This window comes from Rhinopithecus bieti, unplaced genomic scaffold (assembly GCF_001698545.2).
Source record: "Rhinopithecus bieti isolate Rb0 unplaced genomic scaffold, ASM169854v2 scaffold_64031, whole genome shotgun sequence".
In the NCBI taxonomy this organism is placed as follows: domain Eukaryota; kingdom Metazoa; phylum Chordata; class Mammalia; order Primates; family Cercopithecidae; genus Rhinopithecus; species Rhinopithecus bieti.
Window position 1 is genome coordinate 18,595 of NW_016824078.1, and position 18,663 is coordinate 37,257.

Genomic DNA, 18,663 nt, shown 5'->3' on the forward strand with positions numbered 1-18,663 from the left:
GCCCTGGTTTGCCTGCAGATGGATCATCCATCATGATCTTTCTTTCCAGGGTTCTTCTTGGTCCAGAGGGCCTGTCCATACATGGGTGAGTCCTTCCCCAAACCTTAGGGTGTCATCTCCCCACCTAAGAGGATTTTCCTGAAACAGGAGGGAAGTCCTTTCAGACAGTCTCTCATAAACTAAGAAGGGGGGACCTAGGGGTGCTCGGCTCACACTTCTGACCTCGTCCTCTCTGGCCTTTCTTACCCTTGGCTGAGTCAAGCTCTGTGAAGACCGGGGTGAGCTTGGGGTGCTCCAAGCTGAGGTGTGCAGGGAGGAAGTGGTGTCAGCGGCTGAGGAAGGGAGGGAAGCAGGGCTAGGAACAGCAGGTCCTCTGAGGACAAAGGTGTAACTCACACCCTCCAGTGTTTCCATGACGGTCAGGGCTGCAGTGTGGCTGCTGTCATTCTACCAGAAGAGGTGGGGAAACCACAGCCATGACCCTGACATTCCAAATCATCTGATGGGGGCTCAGTGCATGCACTGGCTGATATTCCATTCACAAAGGACATGCCCTCCATGCCGTCTCTACTTTGTGTTGTTTTAAGTGAGTAATCTTGCAGTATTAAAATCTAGTAAGAGTCCCTTATTCAGCACTTCTTCAAAGTTCTCAGCTGACACCTTTGTTGTAGGGAGACACCATGTCTATGTGGGATGGGTCCTTCCTGTAGCCCTGGGCACCCAGGTGCGGTAGGAGCCTTAGAAACATGGAAAGGGGAAGAATCTTCTGAGCACACGGAGGGAGGGGCGGCTCCACACTCTCCTCTCTAGGATGGCGTCTCCTTCTCCTCCAGGTGGTCAGGACAAGAGCTTCCTCTCTGCCCAGCCAAGCGCTGTGGTGCCTCAGGGAGGAAACGTGACTCTTCGGTGTTACTATCGTCGTGGGTTTAACAACTTTACCAACTTCACTCTGTACAAAGACGACAGAAGCCACGTTCCCATCCTCCACGGCAGAATATTCCAGGAGAGCTTCCTCATGGGCCCTGTGACCCCGGCACATGCAGGGACCTACAGATGTCGGGGTTCATACCCGCACTCCCCACTGAGTGGTCAGCACTCAGTGACCCTGACCCCCTGGCGATCATGGTCACCAGGTCAAGGCTCCTGTCTGGGGTTCTCTTGTCCCACCTCCTGAATCCCAGATTCTGCTGGGGGTGTCCACCAGGGTCCCAATCACCCAGGACTGACTGTCTTTGGGGTAAAGGGGGATTGAATAACAGGGAAAATGGTGCTGTGATGGGAAGAAATAACTGTCCCCAATATGCTACATTCTAAATCCTGGAGCCTGTGGACTCTTTATGCTATAGGCAGGGGACTGAAGGGGAAGAGGAGGCTCAAGGTTGTTGATGATTACTTGGATGGAAAAGACGTGGCCTGGAACTGTCCTGCTGAGCTCAGTGTAATCACAAGGGACCACACGAGTGGAGGAGGAAGAGGGGAGTGGGGATTAGAGCAGCATCGTGGGAGAATCCATCAGCCACTGTGGGCTTTGAAGGTGGAGGAAGGCCACGAGCCACAATGGCAGGTGGCCTCTACGGGCTGGAGAAGTCAAGAGAACTGCTCCGCTGAGTCTCCAGAGGGAACGCAGCCCTGTAGATGCCTTGATTTTAGCACAGGAGAACTGGATCCAATTTCTGCCTCTAAAAGTAGAAGGGGTCAGTGTGTTCTCTCTTGCTGCCATGTTTGTGATAATTTTCTGCAGTGGCAACAGGAAACCAACACAGGAACCAGGTCAAGGACAAGTTAAGAAACCAAACGATAGCCGGGCATGGTGGTGGGCACGAGTAAACCAACGACTGGATTCAATCGCTTGAATCCAGGAGGCAGAAGTTGCAGTGAGCCAAGACCACATCACTACACTCCAGCCTGGGTGAAAAAGTGAGACTCTGTCTCAAAACTCAATTAATTAATCAATTAATTAAAGAAACCAAACAAGGAGAAGGGTGGCAACCCCGAGATCAGGAAGGGCGGGACGCTCATGCCACCACCAGGCTCCATCCACATAGGGAGGGGTCGATCCTCCTCGAACCAGCACCAGGAGCCACCCTATGGAAGCTGAGGCCATGGAGAAGGCACAGGCATGGCAGGAGAGGCTCCCAATCCCCACCAGGAACAGGGGGTGTGGACACTGGTGCCTGCCTTACTGATCAGTTCATACCTCCTGCCAGGGACTCCAGTTTGTCCAAAAGAGACTGAACCAGGCTGCTAAGAGCCGGGACATGCAGCCTGCCATGGTTCCTCTTCCACCCCTACATAGACAGCAGGAAAGAGATGAGCGGGAAACAGATACAACAGCCTAAGAGATGAGGCTGAGCTCAGTGGGAAGGGCGTCTGAGGCTACTAGAGACAGACGGACAGAGAATAGGGAGGGACACAGATGGAGAGACCTGCACCAGGGGAAAAAAGACACAGAGACACAGAGAGGGAGGAGAGAGACAGACAGCTGGGAGGGGAACCCTCACTCATTCCAGGTGCCATGGATATGATGACAAAGGGAGACGCCTAAACTCACAACCTCTCTTTCTAGGAGTCCACAAAAAACCTTCCCTCCTGGCCCTCCCAGGTCCCTTGGTGAAATCAGGAGAGACGGTCATCCTACAATGTTCATCAGATACCGTGTTTGGGCACTTCTTTCTGCACAGTGAGGTGACCTTTGAGGAGCCTTTGCACCTTTTTGGAGAGCTCCATGGTGGGGGTTCCCAGGCCAACTATTCCATCAGTCCCAAGAGGTCTGACCTTCCAGGGACCTACAGATGCTATGGTTCTGTCACTCACTCCCCCTATGTGTTGTCAGCTCCCAGTGACCCCCTGGACATCGTGATCACAGGTGAGAGTGTCCCGACATTCTTCTCATTGTCACTGGGACACAGAGTGAATGATCCAGGACTTGGAAGCCCCAGGTTGTTATGAGGAAGATGAGTGTGGGATTCTTATGGAGAGAGACTCACTTGGTGAGGTCTGTACCAACAGAGACAGAGAAACAAGAGACACAAGTAGAGACCAGGTGTCATAACAGAGAACAGACACAGGAGCCATACAGGGAGGTAGAAAAGAGAGAAAGAGTTAAAGGGGACACCCAGACAGACAGACACGTCCCAGAGAGAGTCGTCCTTCCATGCTGACTTTGCTCAGAGACGGCACAGGTTAGAAGCCTCATTTCTGTTTTACCTCCACAAAGTGTTTCTACCAGGAGAACCCAAGGACACCCATATTTCTCTCCTGAGTCAGCCCTGTGGCCTCAGACGTTGTGGCATCTACAGATACCGTGTTGATTCTGACACCTCTGCCTTCTGTGCAGTGGAGAGTCATCGTCCCAGGATATCATGGCCCCAGAACACCAACCGCTGTGTGCTGTGTGGACTTGGGGTCCCCAGACTGGATTCTGAGGCTCATATTCCACATAACCCCACATATGATAGGATTCCTGAGAGACACAGAGAGAAATCAGGAACATCAGAAAGCAAAGACAAACACACAGTGAATGACCCAGAGGAAGGGGACTGAGAGACTCACAGACACATAAAAAGACAGAAAAAGGGCAGAAGAGTGGAGAGAATGATGGAAGGGAGCAGAGAAAAGCTCCAAAATCAGAACCCTGAGGGAGGGGCACAAAGACAGAGATAGATAAAGATGTGGGGATGGATTGCAGAGATTCCAGATAGAAGTAGAGAGACTGAGAGGCAGAGAAAGACAAGGAGATGGAGAGAGACAGATGGTAGATGGATAGATAGATATAGATAGATGATAAATAGGTAGACGATAGATAATGGGTGGTTTAAAGATATATAGATGGCAATTGATAGATAGATGATACATAGAGATGATGATGATAGATAGATAGATAGATCGATAGATAGATAGATAGATACACACATAGATAGATACATAGATAGGTAGACAATACATACAGACAGAGAGGCAGACAGATAGAGAGGGAATAGACAGATGATACATAGATAGAGATAATAGATAGATGGTGGATAGATAGAGAGACAGACAATTGCTAGAGAGATAGATAAATGATACACAGATATAGATTACAGATAGCTAATTGACAGATTGACAGGTAGTAGATAGATCGATTGATCGATAGATAATAGATAGAAATGTGCAGAAGGTTATGAACAAAACAGAAAGTGAGAAACTCAGAATTAAAGAAAAAGGAAGATCAAGTCAACAATCCAAGGAGGGTCAGAGAGAAGAAAACAATACAAAAAGCGAAAACACACCACGGGGTGGGGAAGTGAGATCAGAGAGCTAGAGAGACAGAGAAAGTGGAAGGAGGAAACAGACATGAAGAGAGACGGGGTGGAGGGTGAGAGAGAGAATTAGGCCACAGAGCAGGGGAGTGAGTTCTCAGCTCAGGTGTGAGGGGAGCTGTGACAAGGAAGAAACTCCCTGAGGAAACTGCCTCTTCTCCTTCCAGGTAAATATGAGAAACCTTCTCTCTCAGCCCAGCCAGGCCCCATGGTGCAGGCAGGAGAGAACATGACCTTGTCCTGCAGCTCCCAGACCTCGTTTGACATGTACCATCTATCCAGGGAGGGGGAGGCCCGTGAACTTAGGCTCTCTGCAGTGCCAAGCGTCAATGGAACATTCCAGGCCGACTTCCCTCTGGGCCCTGCCACCCACGGAGGAACCTACAGATGCTTCGGTTCTTTCCGTATCGCACCCTACGAGTGGTCAGACCCGAGTGACCCACTGCCTGTTTCTGTCACGGGTGAGGAAACCCCATGCCTGTCCCATGTCTTATGATCCCACAGCCATAGCTGAGGAACTTGCTGCTGATGAGGGAGAGAAGCATGGACAGGTTCAGAGAGAAGACCAAGCCTCGGTGTGAGGGTGGGATCAGGATGCAGGATGGCAGAGAGGGCCCCTCCAAACCCTCCTGCATGGCCTGCGTGGTGGTCCGCGGTCAGCACTCCAGGCACCCAGGCAGATGGAGAAACTGGTCAGGACAGACTCAGAGGACGGGAGACTGGGCTCAGTTTGGGGAGATCAGAGGTTCCCTCAGCCCCTCATCCTTACCCATTCACCAGACGCCCATCCTGACCTCTCGCCCACACAGAGATATCATCACCAGCAACCCTTACACCCTTTTCTTTTCATTTGAAAAAATATTTGTTAAGGTTAAAAATACCTACAAAATTTACCACCATTACCATTTTTAAGTGTCAAGTCTAGTGGTCATAAGCACATTTATATTCTGTTTTGTTCTGTTTTTTGTTTTGTTTTGTGTTTACCCTCCACCGTTTCCTTCCCGGCCTCTGGTAGCCACCATTCTACTCTCTACCTTCTTGAGATCCACTTTAGAGCTCCTGCATAAGGGTGAGAAATGGGAGTCTTTGTAATGAGCTCCAGTTCCATCCATGTGGCTGCAAATGTCGGATGTTATTGTCTCTATGGATGAGTAGTCTCCACTGTGTGTATGTACCACATTCTCTCTATCCATTCACCCACTGAGGGGCAGGTAGGTTGACTCCACATCTTGGCTACTGTGAACTCTGCTGGAACAGTCATGGGAGTGCAGATAGAACTTCGATACACTGAAGTCCTTTCCTTTGGATGTAAACCCAGTAGTGAATTTGTGAACACTATGAAAATTCTCTTTTTAGTCTTTTGTTTGGTTTTTGTTTTGTTTTTGTTTTTGAGGCAGAACTTTCCTCTGTAGCCCAGGCTGGAGTGCAACTGACACAATCTAGGCTCATTGCAACCTCCTGGGAGGCAGAGGCCTCCTGGATTCAAATGATTCTTCTGCCTCAGCCTCCCTGGTAGCTGGGATTACAGATGCATGCCACAACGCCTGGCTACGTTTTGTATTTTTTAGTACAGACAGAGTTTCCCCACGTTGATCAGGCTGCTCTCAAACTCCTGATCTCAAATGAGGTGCCCTCCTTGGTATCCCAAAGTGCTGGGATTACAGGCGTGAGCCACCATGCCCAGCCTCTTTTTAGTTTCTTAAAGGACTTCCATACTTTTCTGCATAATGGCTGTATTAATTTACCTTCCTACCAACGGAGTACCAGGATTCTCCTTTCTCTGCCATCTTGCCAGCATTTGTTTTGCTTGTCGAATGGTTAAAAGCCATTTTAATGGGGTGAGATGAAAATTCATTGTGATGTTTCATTTGTATTTCTCTGGTGATGAGTGATACTGAACACTTTCATACACATGATGGCTATTTATATGTTTTGTTTGTGGAGAAATGTCTGTTCAAGTCTTTTGCTCATTTTTTAGTTAAATTATTTGTTTTATTGAGTTATGTGAGCTTCTTATATTTCTAGTTATGAATCCCGTCTCAGATGCATAGTCTGCAAATATTGGCTCCCATTCTGTGGGTTGTCTCTTCACTTTGTTGGTTGCTAGTTTTGCAGTGCGGAAGCTGCTTAGTTTGATGTAATCCCTATGGTCCATTTTTTGCTTTGATTACTTGTGTTTTTGAGGTTTTAAACAAAATGCCTTTTCTCAGACAAATGTCCTGAAGCATTTCCCCAATATTTTATTCTATGTGTTTCATAGGTTCAGGACTTAGACTCATGTATTCAATCCGTTTTGATTTCACTTTTGTGAATGGTGAGAGGTAGAGGTGCAATTTCATTCCCTGCAGTGAACGAACCTGAAAGATTTCCCTTGAGTAGAGGACAGGCACCCTCATTTCCTCACCCCTCTCCTGTCTGTATTCTAGGAAACCCTTCAAGTAGTTGGCCTTCACCCACTGAACCAAGCTGCAAAACCGGTGAGTAAAGAATCCCTCTTATCTCTGCTTTTGGAAACCTGAGGAGGTGGAAGCCTTGGATTCAAGCCTTGGCTCAGTACCTTCCAGCTCTGATTGTGGACCTGTCTTCCACCATCTCTCTGAACTCCAGACACTCCAACAGCAAAAGGGATCTGGGCCCAGCACAGGGCTCAGTGAAGTCTCTTAATCTCTAATCTTCTGCAGCTGAGACCTCCTACAAGCTGAAAGAATGACTGGAAATCTGACATCCTTCTCACGAAAAATGTAGTGTTTGTTCTCCCTGCATTCCTAACTGGAGGATAAATTCCTGGGGGCTTGAAAGAGGGAAGGGAAGGGAACATCTAATGAGGGTGAGGTGTTTTAGAGAAGTTCCACTTGCCAAGGAATGACCTCCTGTTGGTCATGAGGCAACCCTGGCTGAATCAGCAGAGAAAGCATTGCAGTAAAGGAGAACAGAGCTCATGCACGCACACTTCAACTCACTGACTCATTCAGCCACAGTCCTATGCTCAGGCTGTGCAGTTAGAATCCTTTCCTACTGTTGCCATAACAAATTTCCACAAAATTGGTGGATGAAAACAAAACAGCTTTTGAATTATCTTACAGTGCTGGAGCTCAAAGGATGAAATGCATCTCACAGGGCTAAAATCAAGGGGACAGCAAGGTTGCCTTCTCTCTGAAGGTTCCAGGCAAGAATCTGCTTTCCACATGTCCCAGTTTCTAGAGGCTCCCACGGTCCTTGGCTCCTGGTCACCTTCTTCCTTCCTCAAAACCCACAAAGACTGGTCACGTCTCACATGGCATCACTCAGACCCTTCTTCCTTGTCCACGCCTCTTTCTCTGAATGTTCCTCTGCTTTCTTCCTCATTTCTTAAGGACTTTGGGATTTTATTGGGTTCACCAGGATAATCTATCATCATCTCCCTAAAATCATCCAGGATACCCTCCTTTTCAGTTCAGCTGATTAGCAACCGTAATTCCATCTGAAATCTTCATTCCTCTTTTCCACGTATAATCACATATTTACAAGGTATGAAGGCTAGGACATGGACATTTTTGGGGTGGGGTGGATTCTCCTGCCTTCCACAAATAGTAAACAGGATGCATTTGGCCTGCTCTTGGGACACTGATGTTGCAGATGGGTAAACGAGAGGAAAGAAAATGAATGCACAAGTGGACCTATAAATGGCTGATCCATTGGGAAACATCAGTGCATGAAATCGATTTATTTATGGATTTATTAATTATGTATTTATTAAGACGGAGTCTCATTCTATCCCTGAGGCTGGAGTGCAGTGTCACGATCTTGGCTCACTGCAATCTCCGCCTCCTGGGTTCAAGTGATTCTTCTGCCTCAGCCTCTTGAGTAGCTTGGATACAGGCACCCGCCACCACACCTGGCTAACTCTTTTTGTAGATTTTTGGTAGAGACGATGTTTCACCATGTGGCCCAGTCTATCTCCAACTCCCAATCTAAATAAACTGACCACCTCAGCCTCCCAAAGTGCTCGGATTATAGGCGTGAACCAAGGCACTCAGCCAGAATTTAAACTAAATAACAGATAATGCTGAGTGTATGATTTCAGGTCACAGAGAAGTTCTCACTGATCAAATAATACTTGTGATCTTAATGAAAAAAATAGTTTAACCCCTGGAAGACTGGCGGAAGGATTTTCCACACACAATTGTCAACCGTGAAGGCACGAAGGTGAAAACAATCTTAGGTGGAAGGAAGAGGCTCTGCCTGAAACGCTGGGAATGAGATGGGGAGAATTACAAGACCACTGGAGAGAGAGAAGAGCACACTGGGCACACAGGAAACTAAGGAGGACAAGGAGTGTGTGTTTATACTCATAGCCCTTGGATTCACCACGGGGCTAACTAGGAATCCCTACATGACTAATAGTGACTGACATGAAAATAAGGGAGGCTCAGGTGCATAACTGGAATCTAGGAGACTGTGGAAAAGGCAATTCCCACCCACTGGTGAAATGTGTTGCGTATTTAGACACCAAATGAATGAAGTAGATGGATAGAAGATGTGTATGTGAGGTAGAATAATTCACAGGGAGGGCTTGCCTGGTTTGATTTTTCCTAATTGTTTAATTTCTTTCTGAGATTTATTTTTCCTACATGTAAATCAATACCTGGCAGAGGACTGATTGATACATGAGGGGTGCTGCAAAGGAAGAGACTTATTATAATGTAACAAGGAGGTTGTGAACAGTGGCTGACACCAGTAACCCAACATTTTGGGAGGCTGACGCGGATGGATCCATTGAGGTCAGGAGTTCAAGAACAGCCCAGACAACATGGTCAAACCCAACTCTGCTAAATAAACAAAAACTAGCTGGGTGTGGTGGCACATGCCTGTAATACCAGCTATTCGGGAGGCTGAAGGAGGAGAATGGCTTCCACCCGGGAGGCAGAGGTTTCAGTGAGCCGAGATCACGTCATTGGGCTACACCATGGGTGACAGAGTGAGACAGAGTGAGAACAAAAAATAAAAATACAAAACACAGAAATGTAATATAACATACACGAATGACAAAGGCACTTCAATCCCAATTATCATTTTTCTATTTCTCTATAATGACTTCTTTGATCCTTTATCTTATCCATCAGAAAATCAGCCAAAAACCTCTTCCCTGTTTGCTTTCTGTGAGCTTGAGATCATATGGAAAATATGAAAGGCCCCTGAACCCACCAGCACAAGTGCTGGAATAGAGAAAGTGCTGTGTTCATGGCATAAAACTTGCCCCTTCACCCAAATCCCCCACCTCACCCCTACTTCCTATCACATTAAGAGACGCAGATAGACCGTGGGAAGGTAAAAACCAATATTCTTTGGAGCTCAGACCTTGGACTCAGAGAACAGCGCCAGCAATATCTCCTGGTCACCTTTTGTACGAATTCACAGAAAGACAAGTTGTACCGAAGCAATAGATGATGGAGGGGTTTGCCCTTCCCCCGGACTCTCAGGTAGAACAACAGCCTAATATATGACTTCCAGGATCACAAAAAGCAGCACGTTGTTCACGAGCTTCATCATTATTTCCTGGCTGTTTGATATATGACATTTCTACTTCACTTTTTTGATCTTGATTTCACTTTATGCCTTTTCTTGCTGAATGCAATGTGCTTGAGTCAAGAGGGTTGTGGCTGTAGACATTGTAAAGCACATTCACTGTGTATCAATCCCAGTCCAGTCTTCCCAGAGAAGACTCTAAACACCTCCTGTACTGCACCTGGGGCTATGCCAATTTCTATCACTCACCGTCACTCCAGGGAGACAGAACACACAGAGAATACGTGACATAGGCAGGTTCACTACTAACAGATAACCAGCAAGTGACAACAGAAGCCTACATTTCAGTGTGAGCCAGTCCTCCAAGACTCAGAAAAGCTGCTCGAGACATATGGAGTCACCCCATTTGCACTGCAGCTGGGGGAACCCAGAAAGCAGCCCAGCCTGGGTTTTGTACCCTGGAGCCACAGGAAGCACTGACCTCAACCACTGCATGACGTCCTCCTCTGGGAAGAACAGGAAGACAGTCCAGCTGTTCTGGGACGTTCCTCCTGAGCTCAGGATGTTGCTGTCTTAGTCCCTTTTTGAGGCTGTAAAAGAACACTTGAGCCTGGGTAACTTCTACAGAAAAGACAATTGGTTGACTCACGGTTCTGCAAGCTGCACAAGAGGCAGGACACCAGCATCTATTTCTGGCTGCAGCCTCAGGCTGCTCCTACTCTAGTAGAAGAGAAGGGGGGCCTACATGTGCAGAGACCACTGAGATCACACGGCAAGACAGGGAGAAAGGGGGTGTGATGGAGTTTCCAAGCTCCTTTTAAGAACCAACTCTCCAGAGTACTAATAGAGGGAGAACGTGCTAACCCCGTCATGTGGGGCAGCATTAATCTATTCATGATGGATCCAACCCCATCACCCAAACATGTCCCCATAGGCACCACCTCCCAAACTCAGGGTTACATTTCAGAGTGAAGTTTGAAGGGGTCAAACATCCATACAATAGCAGGTGTCACATCAGCACATTCTGTGGTTATTATGAAAACTATAACTGAGAAAGCAGGAGAAAGCTGGGTCTCCCACAACATGGGTGCTTGTCCTAAAGAGATGTTTTATGGGGTTGCCTGGCAAGCAAGAAATGAGAGACAATCCACAAAGAGGAGCTGCTTTGGTGAGCTTCTCAATGGATTCCTATCTTCCTCCAGGTATCACCAGACACCTGCCTATTGTGATTAGGTACTCGGTGGCCACCATCTTCTTCACCATCCTCCTCTTCGTTCTCCTTCGTCGCTGGTGCTCCGACAAAAAGAGTAAGTCTCACGAGGCAGAGGCCAGAGACCTCAGAGCCGTGTGGGGAGGAAGGATGAGGAGGATGGGAGCATGCAGGTGTGTGTTTCTCACCGGCAGGATGGTCTCTGGCCCAAGGCAGGAGCCACAGAGGCAGAGCTTTCTAGAGAGAGCACCAGACACCCTGCCCCTGCCTTCAGCTCACAGACCATTGCCAGATTCTGAACTGTATCCTCGTGTCCCTGCAGCCACTGACATCCAGAAGGTTCCATGACAGGCAGAAAGTGGGAGGCAGAATCACTGGGATGGGAACTGACAGCTCTTCATGGGATGGGTCCTTCAGCTCAGAGAGACAGAATGTCTGAGTCTGGCTGTGGGCAGCTGAGGGACCTCAGGCACCTACAGTCTCCCCCTGTGTGTTGGTATCTGCTCATGAAATGACGACCCAGAAGTGCCCCCCCTGTTCTTTTGATGACCTCCGTCTCCTACAGATGCTGCTGTAATGGACCAAGAGCCTGTGGGGGACAGAACAATGAACAGGGAGATAGTTCCTCCTCAGCCCAGCCTCATGGATACAGTCTTATTCCCTACTAGTCCTGAAGAATGTGAGCCCCTCCCTCACTCAACATTTCCCTTTCTCCAGGACTCTGATGAACCAGACCCTCAGGAGGTGACATACGCACAGTTGGATCACTGCGTTTTCACACAGAGAAAAATCACTCGCCCTTCTCAGAAGCCCAAGACATCCCCAACAGATACCAGAGTGTACATAAAGCTTCCAGATGCTGAACCCAGATCCCTGTCTCCTGCCCATGAGCACCACAGACAGGTCTTGAGGGGGTCTTCTAGGGAGACAACAGCCCTGTCTCAAAACCAGCTTGACAGCTCCAATGTGCCAGCAGCTAGAATCTGAAGTCTCGACTCTGCATCTTAGAGCATTGCTCTTCCTCACACCACAAATCTGCTGGCTCTCTCTTGCTTGCCAATGTCGGTGGTTCCCACTGCCTGCTGGAGAGAACACGCACTCCTTTACTTAGCCCACCATTCTCCACTTCACTTGACCCCTGCCCACGTCTCCAAACTAACTGACTTGCTTCCTAGTCCTACTTGAGGCTGCAGTCACACTGAGGAACTCACAATTCCAAACATACAAGAGGCTCCCTCTTAACACGGCACTTAGACACGTGCTGTTCCACCTTCCCTCATGCTGTTCCACCTCCCCTCAGACGAGTTTTCAGTCTTCTGTCATCAGTAAACCTTATAAAAATTTGTTATGGTTTCAATGTAGTTCCCTCCTCTTCAAATAAACGTGACTGCCCTCATTCTATAGGTGACTCTTTTTTTGCCAAAAGTTTCCGGTATTATCATTACTATGTCCATATAACCCTGTCTGTTCTCCACTGAGTTCTCACCCCTGGAATCTGAGCTTCTGGAAGCAGGTGGAGCCTGATTCGTCTCTGGGACTCCAATTTCCATCTAAAGATGCAGCTCATGGGAGGATCCAAGGATCGTGAATCACATGAACAAGTCATGTTCTTACTCTCTGCAGACCTGGAAAGTTGGCAGAGCCATTCCAAGATGATACATCTGTAGAGTCATAGGTCTTGTTAGTCTCATCTCCACGGGGACACATGTCCACACATCATCTTTCGTACTATAAATACACAGTCGCTCCTCCAGATCTGTGGGGTTTACAGGTGTTTATTGAACCAACTATAAATCAAAAATATTCAGGGAAATAATCCGCAAAGTTTCAAAAAGCAAAACTATGTTGAATGGACACAAATGGAATGGTGTGTAGGCTGTGTCAGGAATTAAAAGTAATCTAGAGATGATTTCATGGATACAGGAGGATGAACATGGGTTATATGCAAACGCTGTACCATTTTATGTAAGAGGCTTGAGCATCTGCAGATTGTGGTATCTGAGCGGAGATTCTGAAACCAATCACCCACAAATAGTGAAGGACGACTGCATCTAACTTTTATTTCTCAATTTTAAATATAAATCATAAAAAATTTACAATAACAAGATAAAAAACAAGAAGTGTTTTATAGTGTGAGAATACGTGTAGATTTATTTTTTTCTATGCGTAACCCTTGGGCCTGTGTTATCTATTGAGAAGACATTCTATTCCTCCTTAAACCACATGGCAACCATTGTCAAATCTAACGGGACTGTGTGTGCATGGATGCATTTTAGACACTGTTTTCTGGTAAGGGGCTCTCTGTGTTCGCTCTCTTGAGAATGCTACACTTATGTAGGTTTATACAACCCCTTAAAATTTGGTAGCTGGAGTCCTCTAGTTTCTTATTATAGGCTATTTGCTACGCTTTTTTTATATTTCTTCAGGCAGAGTCTAGCTCTGTCACCCAGGCTAGACTGCAGTGGCACAATCTCGGCTCACTGCAACTTCTGCCTCCCAGGTTCAAGCGATTCTCCTGCCTCAGCCTCTTGAGTAGCTGACATTACAGGTGCCTGCCACGAGGCACAGCTAATTTTTGTATTTTTAGCAGAGACATGGTTTCACTAAGTTGGCCAGGGTGGTCTCGAACTCCCGACCTCAGTTGATCCGCCCACCTCGGCTTCCTAAAGTGCTGGGGACACTTGATTTTCTATAGCATGATGTTACTGGATATTGCCATACAATTTAAAATGAGGGACGCAGAGAGACAGAGAGAGAGCGAACCATGAGTTGGGGCTCTGGACTCTTGGGTCATGAGACAAATTGTAGACAAAATGACAAAAATCCAGAATTTACATGTGGGTTTTGCTGATAAAGAACAGTTCTAAGATTGTAAATAATTGCATAATCCTTCCCTGAGTATTTAAATCATTTAAACTGGTTCTGCTGTCATACTAGAAATACAAGCATGAAACATCCTAATGGTTTATTCGTCACAATTGCTCTGACAACGTTCATAATACCTATAGATATTTTGCATATTACACACAAAGAAGAGTTTGAAACACAGATAAAAACCTCGTGTCTGAGAGGTTGGATCTGAAACGTGTTTTGAACTGGTTATAGTGAAGGACACAAGGTGTCAGTTCTAGTGAGAACAATTTCCAGGAAGCCATTTTCCACTCCTGAGTGAGCACCCGCTGAGCCTCATGCAAGGTAGGAAGAGCCTGCGTACGTCACCCTCCCATGATGTGGTCAGCACGTCAAATGCATGGGCAGGACGCCAGATAACATCCTGTGCGCTGCTGAGCTGAGCTGCGGCGCGGCCGCCTGTCTGCACCGGCAGCACCATGTCATTCATGGTCGTCAGCATGGCGTGTGTTGGTGAGTCCCGGAAGGGAATCGACGGAGGAAGCGCTGGGGTGGAGATCTGGGCCTGGAAGGGAGATCTGGACCTGGAGGTTGAGTTATGGGCCTGGAGTGGAGATATGATCCTGGAGTAGAGATCTGGGCCTGGAGTGGAGATATGGGCCTGGGGTGGAGATCTGGGCCTGAGGTGGAGATATGGGCCTGGGATAGAGACATGGGCTTGGCATGGAGGGATGGGCCTGGAGTGGAGATCTGGACCTGGAATGGAGATATGGGCCTGGGGTGGAGATCTGGGCCTGGAGTGGAGATATGGGCCTGGGGTGGAGATATTGGCCTGGCGTGGAGATATGGGCCTGGAGTGGAGATATGGGCCTGGTGTGGAGATATGTGCCTGGAGTGGAGATTTGGGCCTGGAGTAGAGATATGAACCTGGAATAGAGATAGGATCCTGGAGTGGAGATATGAGCGTAGAGTGTAGATACAGGCCTGGAGTGGAAATATGATCCTGGAGTGGCGATCTGCGCCTGGAGTGGAGATATGGGCCTGGGTTAGAGATATGGGCCTGGGATAGACACATGGGCCTGGCATGGAGGGATCGGACTGGGGAGGAGATATGGGACTGGAGTGGAGATATGATCCTGGAGTGGAGATCTGGGCCTGGGGTGGAGATCTGGGCCTGGAGTGGAGATATGAGACTGGAGTGGGGATATGGGCCGGGAATGGAGACATGGGCCTGGAATTGTGATATGGGCCTGGGATGGAGATATGGGTCTGGAGTGCAGATATGAGCCTGGAGAGGAGATAAGAGCCTGGAAGGGAGATATGGGTTTGGAGTGGAGATATGGGCCTGGAGTAGAGATATCAGCATGGAGTGGACTTGTGGGCCTGTTGGGTAGATCTAGGCCTGGGGTGGAGATCTGGATCAGGAGGCTGGGTCTCTGCGCAGCTGAGATCCGTGCTGCAGGGGCAGGTAGGCAACCAGGGTGAGTTTACCTTCAGCCCAGCAAGGGCCTGCCTACCCAGACGCACAGCCCAGTGGGGGCAGCAGGGGAGGCCCAGGTTTGTCTGCAGATGGATCATCCATCATGATCTTTCTTTCCAGGATTCTTCTTGGTCCAGAGGGCCTGTCCATACATGGGTGAGTCCTTCCTCAAACCTTAGGGTGTCATCTCCCCACCTAAGAGGATTTTCCTGAAACAGGAGGGAAGTCCTGTCAGACAGTGTCTCATAAACTAAGAAGGGGGGACCCTGGGGTGCTCGGCTCACACTTCTGACCTCGTCCTCTCTGGCCTTTCTTACCCTTGGCTGAGTCAAGCTCTGTGAAGCCTGGGGTGAGCTTGGGGTGCTCCAAGCTGAGGTGTGCAGGGAGGAAGTGGTGTCAGCGGCTGAGGAAGGGAGGGAAGCAGGGCTAGGAACAGCAGGTCCTCTGAGGACAAAGGTGTAACTCACACCCTCCAGTGTTTCCATGACGGTCAGGGCTGCAGTGTGGCTGCTGTCATTCTACCAGAAGAGGTGGGGAAACCACAGCCATGACCCTGACATTCCAAATCATCTGATGGGGGCTCAGTGCATGCGCTGGCTGATATTCCGTTCACAAAGGACACGCCCTCCATGCCGTCTCTACTTTGTGTTGTTTTATATGAGTAATCTTGAAGGTTTAAAATCTAGTAAGAGTCCCTTATTCAGCACTTCTTCAAAGTTCTCAGCTGACACCTTTGTTGTAAGGAGACACCATGTCTATGTGGGATGGGTCCTTCCTGTAGCCCTGGGCACCCAGGTGCGGTAGGAGCCTTAGAAACATGGAAAGGGGAAGAATCTTCTGAGCACAGGGAGGGAGGGGCGGCTCCACACTCTCCTCTCTAAGGTGGCGCCTCCTTCTCCCCCAGGTGGTCAGGACAAGACCTTCCTGTCTGCCCGGCCCAGCGCTGTGGTGCCTCAGGGAGGAAACGTGACTCTTCGGTGTCACTATCGTCGTGGGCTTTACAACTTTCCCAGCTTCACTCTGTACAAGGATGACAGAAGCCACATTCCCATCCTCCACAGCAGAATATTCCAGGAGAGCTTCCTCATGGGCCCTGTGATCCAGGCACACGCAGGGACCTACAGATGTCGGGGTTCATACCCGCACTCCCCCACTGAGTGGTCGGCACTCAGTGAACCCCTGGCGATCAGGGTCACAGGTCAGAGGGCTCCTGTCTGGGCTTCTCTTTGTCCCACCTCCTGAATCCCAGAGCTTCTGCTGGGGGTGTCCACCAGGGTCCCATCACCCAGTACCTGATGTCTTTGGGGTAAAGGGGGATTGAATACAGGGAAATGGGTGCTGTGATGGGAAGAATAACTGTCCACAATACGGTTACATTCTAATCCCTGGAGCCTGTGACTCTTTATGCTATAGGGCAGGGGACTGAAGGGGAAGACGGAGCTCAGGTTGTTGATGAGTTGACCTTGAGATGGGGAGACGGCCTGGACTGTCCTGCTGGGCTCAGTGTAATCACAAGGCACCAAGGAGAAGAGGAGGAGGATGAGGAGAGTGGGGATTAGAGCAGCGTCGTGGGAGACTCCATCAGCCACTGTGGGCTTTGAAGGTGGAGGAAGGCCACGAGCCACAATGGCAGGTGGCCTCTACGGGCTGGAGAAGTCAAGAAAACCGCTCCGCTGAGTCTCCAGAGGGAACGCAGCCCTGTAGACGCCTTGATATTAGCACAAGAGAACTGGATGCAATTTCTGTCTCCAGAAGTGGAAGGGGTCAGTGTGTTCTCTCCTTCTGCCATGTTTGTGATAATTTTCAGCCACAGCAACAGGAAACCAACACAGGAACCAGGTCAAGGACAAGTTAAGAAACCAAACAACGATAGCCGGGCGTGGTGGTGGGCACAAGTAAACCAACGACTGGATTCAATCGCTTGAATCCGGGAGGCAGAAGTTGCAGTGAGCCAAGACCACACCACTACACTCCAGCCTGGATGAAAAAGTGACACTCTGTCTCAAAAACAAATTAAGTAATCCATTAATTAAAGAAACGAAACAAGGAGAAAGTTGGCAACCCCGAGATCAGGAAGGGCGGGACACTGATGCCACCACCAGGCTCCATCCACATAGGGAGGGGACGATGCTCCTTGAACCAACACCAGGAGCTGCGGCCATGGAGAAGGCACAGGCATGCAGGAGAGGCTCCCAATCCCCACCAGGAACAGGATGTGTGGATACTGGTGCCTGCCTTTCTGATCAGTTCATACCTCCTGCCAGGGACTCCAGTTTGTCCAACAGACACTGAACCAGGCTGCTAAGAGCCTGGACATGCAGCCTGCCATGGTTCCTCTTCCACCCCTACATAGACAGGAGGAAAGGGATTCGTGGGAAACAGATACAACAGCCTAAGAGATGAGGCTGAGCCCAGTGGGAAGGGAGTCCGAGGGTATTAGGGACAGACGGACAGAGAAGATGGAGGGACACAGATGGAGGGACCTGCACCAGGGGATAAAAGACAGGGAGACACAGAGAAGGAGGAGAGAGACAGACAGCCGGGAGGGGAACCCTCACTCATTCCAGGTGCCATGGATACGATGACATAAGGAGACGCCTTCTAAACTCCCAACCTCTCTTTCTAGGAGTCCACAAAAAACCTTCCCTCCTGGCCCTCCCAGGTCCCCTGGTGAAATCGGGAGAGATGGTCATCCTACAATGTTCGTCAGATACCGTGTTTGAGCACTTCTTTCTGCAGAGTGAGGGGACCTTTGAGGAGCCCTTGCACCTTGTTGGAGAGCTCCATGGTGGGGGTTCCCAGGCCAACTATTCCATCAATTCCACGATGTCTACCCTTCCAGGGACCTACAGATGCTACGGTTCTGTCACTCACTCCCCCTATGTGTTGTCAGCTCCCAGTGACCCCCTGGACATCGTGATCATAGGTGAGAGTGTCCCGACATTCTTCTCATTGTCACTGGGACACAGAGTGAATGATCCAGGACTTGGAAGCCCCAGGTTGTCACGAGGAAGATGAGTGTGGGATTCTTATGGAGAGAGACTCACTTGGTGAGGTCTGTACCAACAGAGACAGAGAAACAGGAGACACAAGTAGAGACCAGGTGTCATAACAGAGGACAGACACAGGGGCCATACAGGGAGGTAGAAAAGAGAGAAAGAGTTAAAGGGGACACTCAGACAGACAGACATGTCCCAGAGGCGTCCTTCCGTGCTGACTTTGCTCAGACACCTGGCACACAGGTTAGAAGCTTCATTTCTGTTTTACCTCCACAAAGTGTTTCTCTTTTTTTTTTTTTTTTTTTTTTTTTTTTTTTTTTT

The 18,663-nt window shown here is 48.8% G+C and overlaps 2 protein-coding genes across 2 annotated transcripts in view; both read left to right on the forward strand.

The window, feature by feature from the left end:
- The window catches only part of LOC108522013 (killer cell immunoglobulin-like receptor 3DL1), a 29,729-nt gene extending 17,315 nt beyond the window's left edge, over positions 1-12,414 (forward strand). The window contains exons 4-8 of the mRNA XM_017862113.1: positions 2,567-2,866; positions 4,466-4,759; positions 6,725-6,775; positions 11,006-11,110; positions 11,731-12,414. Of these exons, the coding sequence (XP_017717602.1) occupies positions 2,567-2,866; positions 4,466-4,759; positions 6,725-6,775; positions 11,006-11,110; positions 11,731-11,738 (758 nt within the window). The 3' untranslated portion in view covers positions 11,739-12,414. The remainder of the gene's footprint in view (positions 1-2,566; positions 2,867-4,465; positions 4,760-6,724; positions 6,776-11,005; positions 11,111-11,730) is intronic.
- Positions 12,415-14,296: 1,882 nt separating this feature from the next.
- On the forward strand, positions 14,297-18,598 carry LOC108522014 (killer cell immunoglobulin-like receptor 3DL2). Its single transcript, XM_017862115.1, has 4 exons — positions 14,297-14,376; positions 15,464-15,499; positions 16,248-16,541; positions 17,970-18,598. The coding sequence occupies exons 1-4, from the start codon at positions 14,343-14,345 to the stop codon at positions 18,359-18,361; spliced, it is 756 nt and encodes a 251-aa protein (XP_017717604.1). The 5' UTR covers positions 14,297-14,342; the 3' UTR covers positions 18,362-18,598.
- Positions 18,599-18,663: the final 65 nt, after the last annotated feature.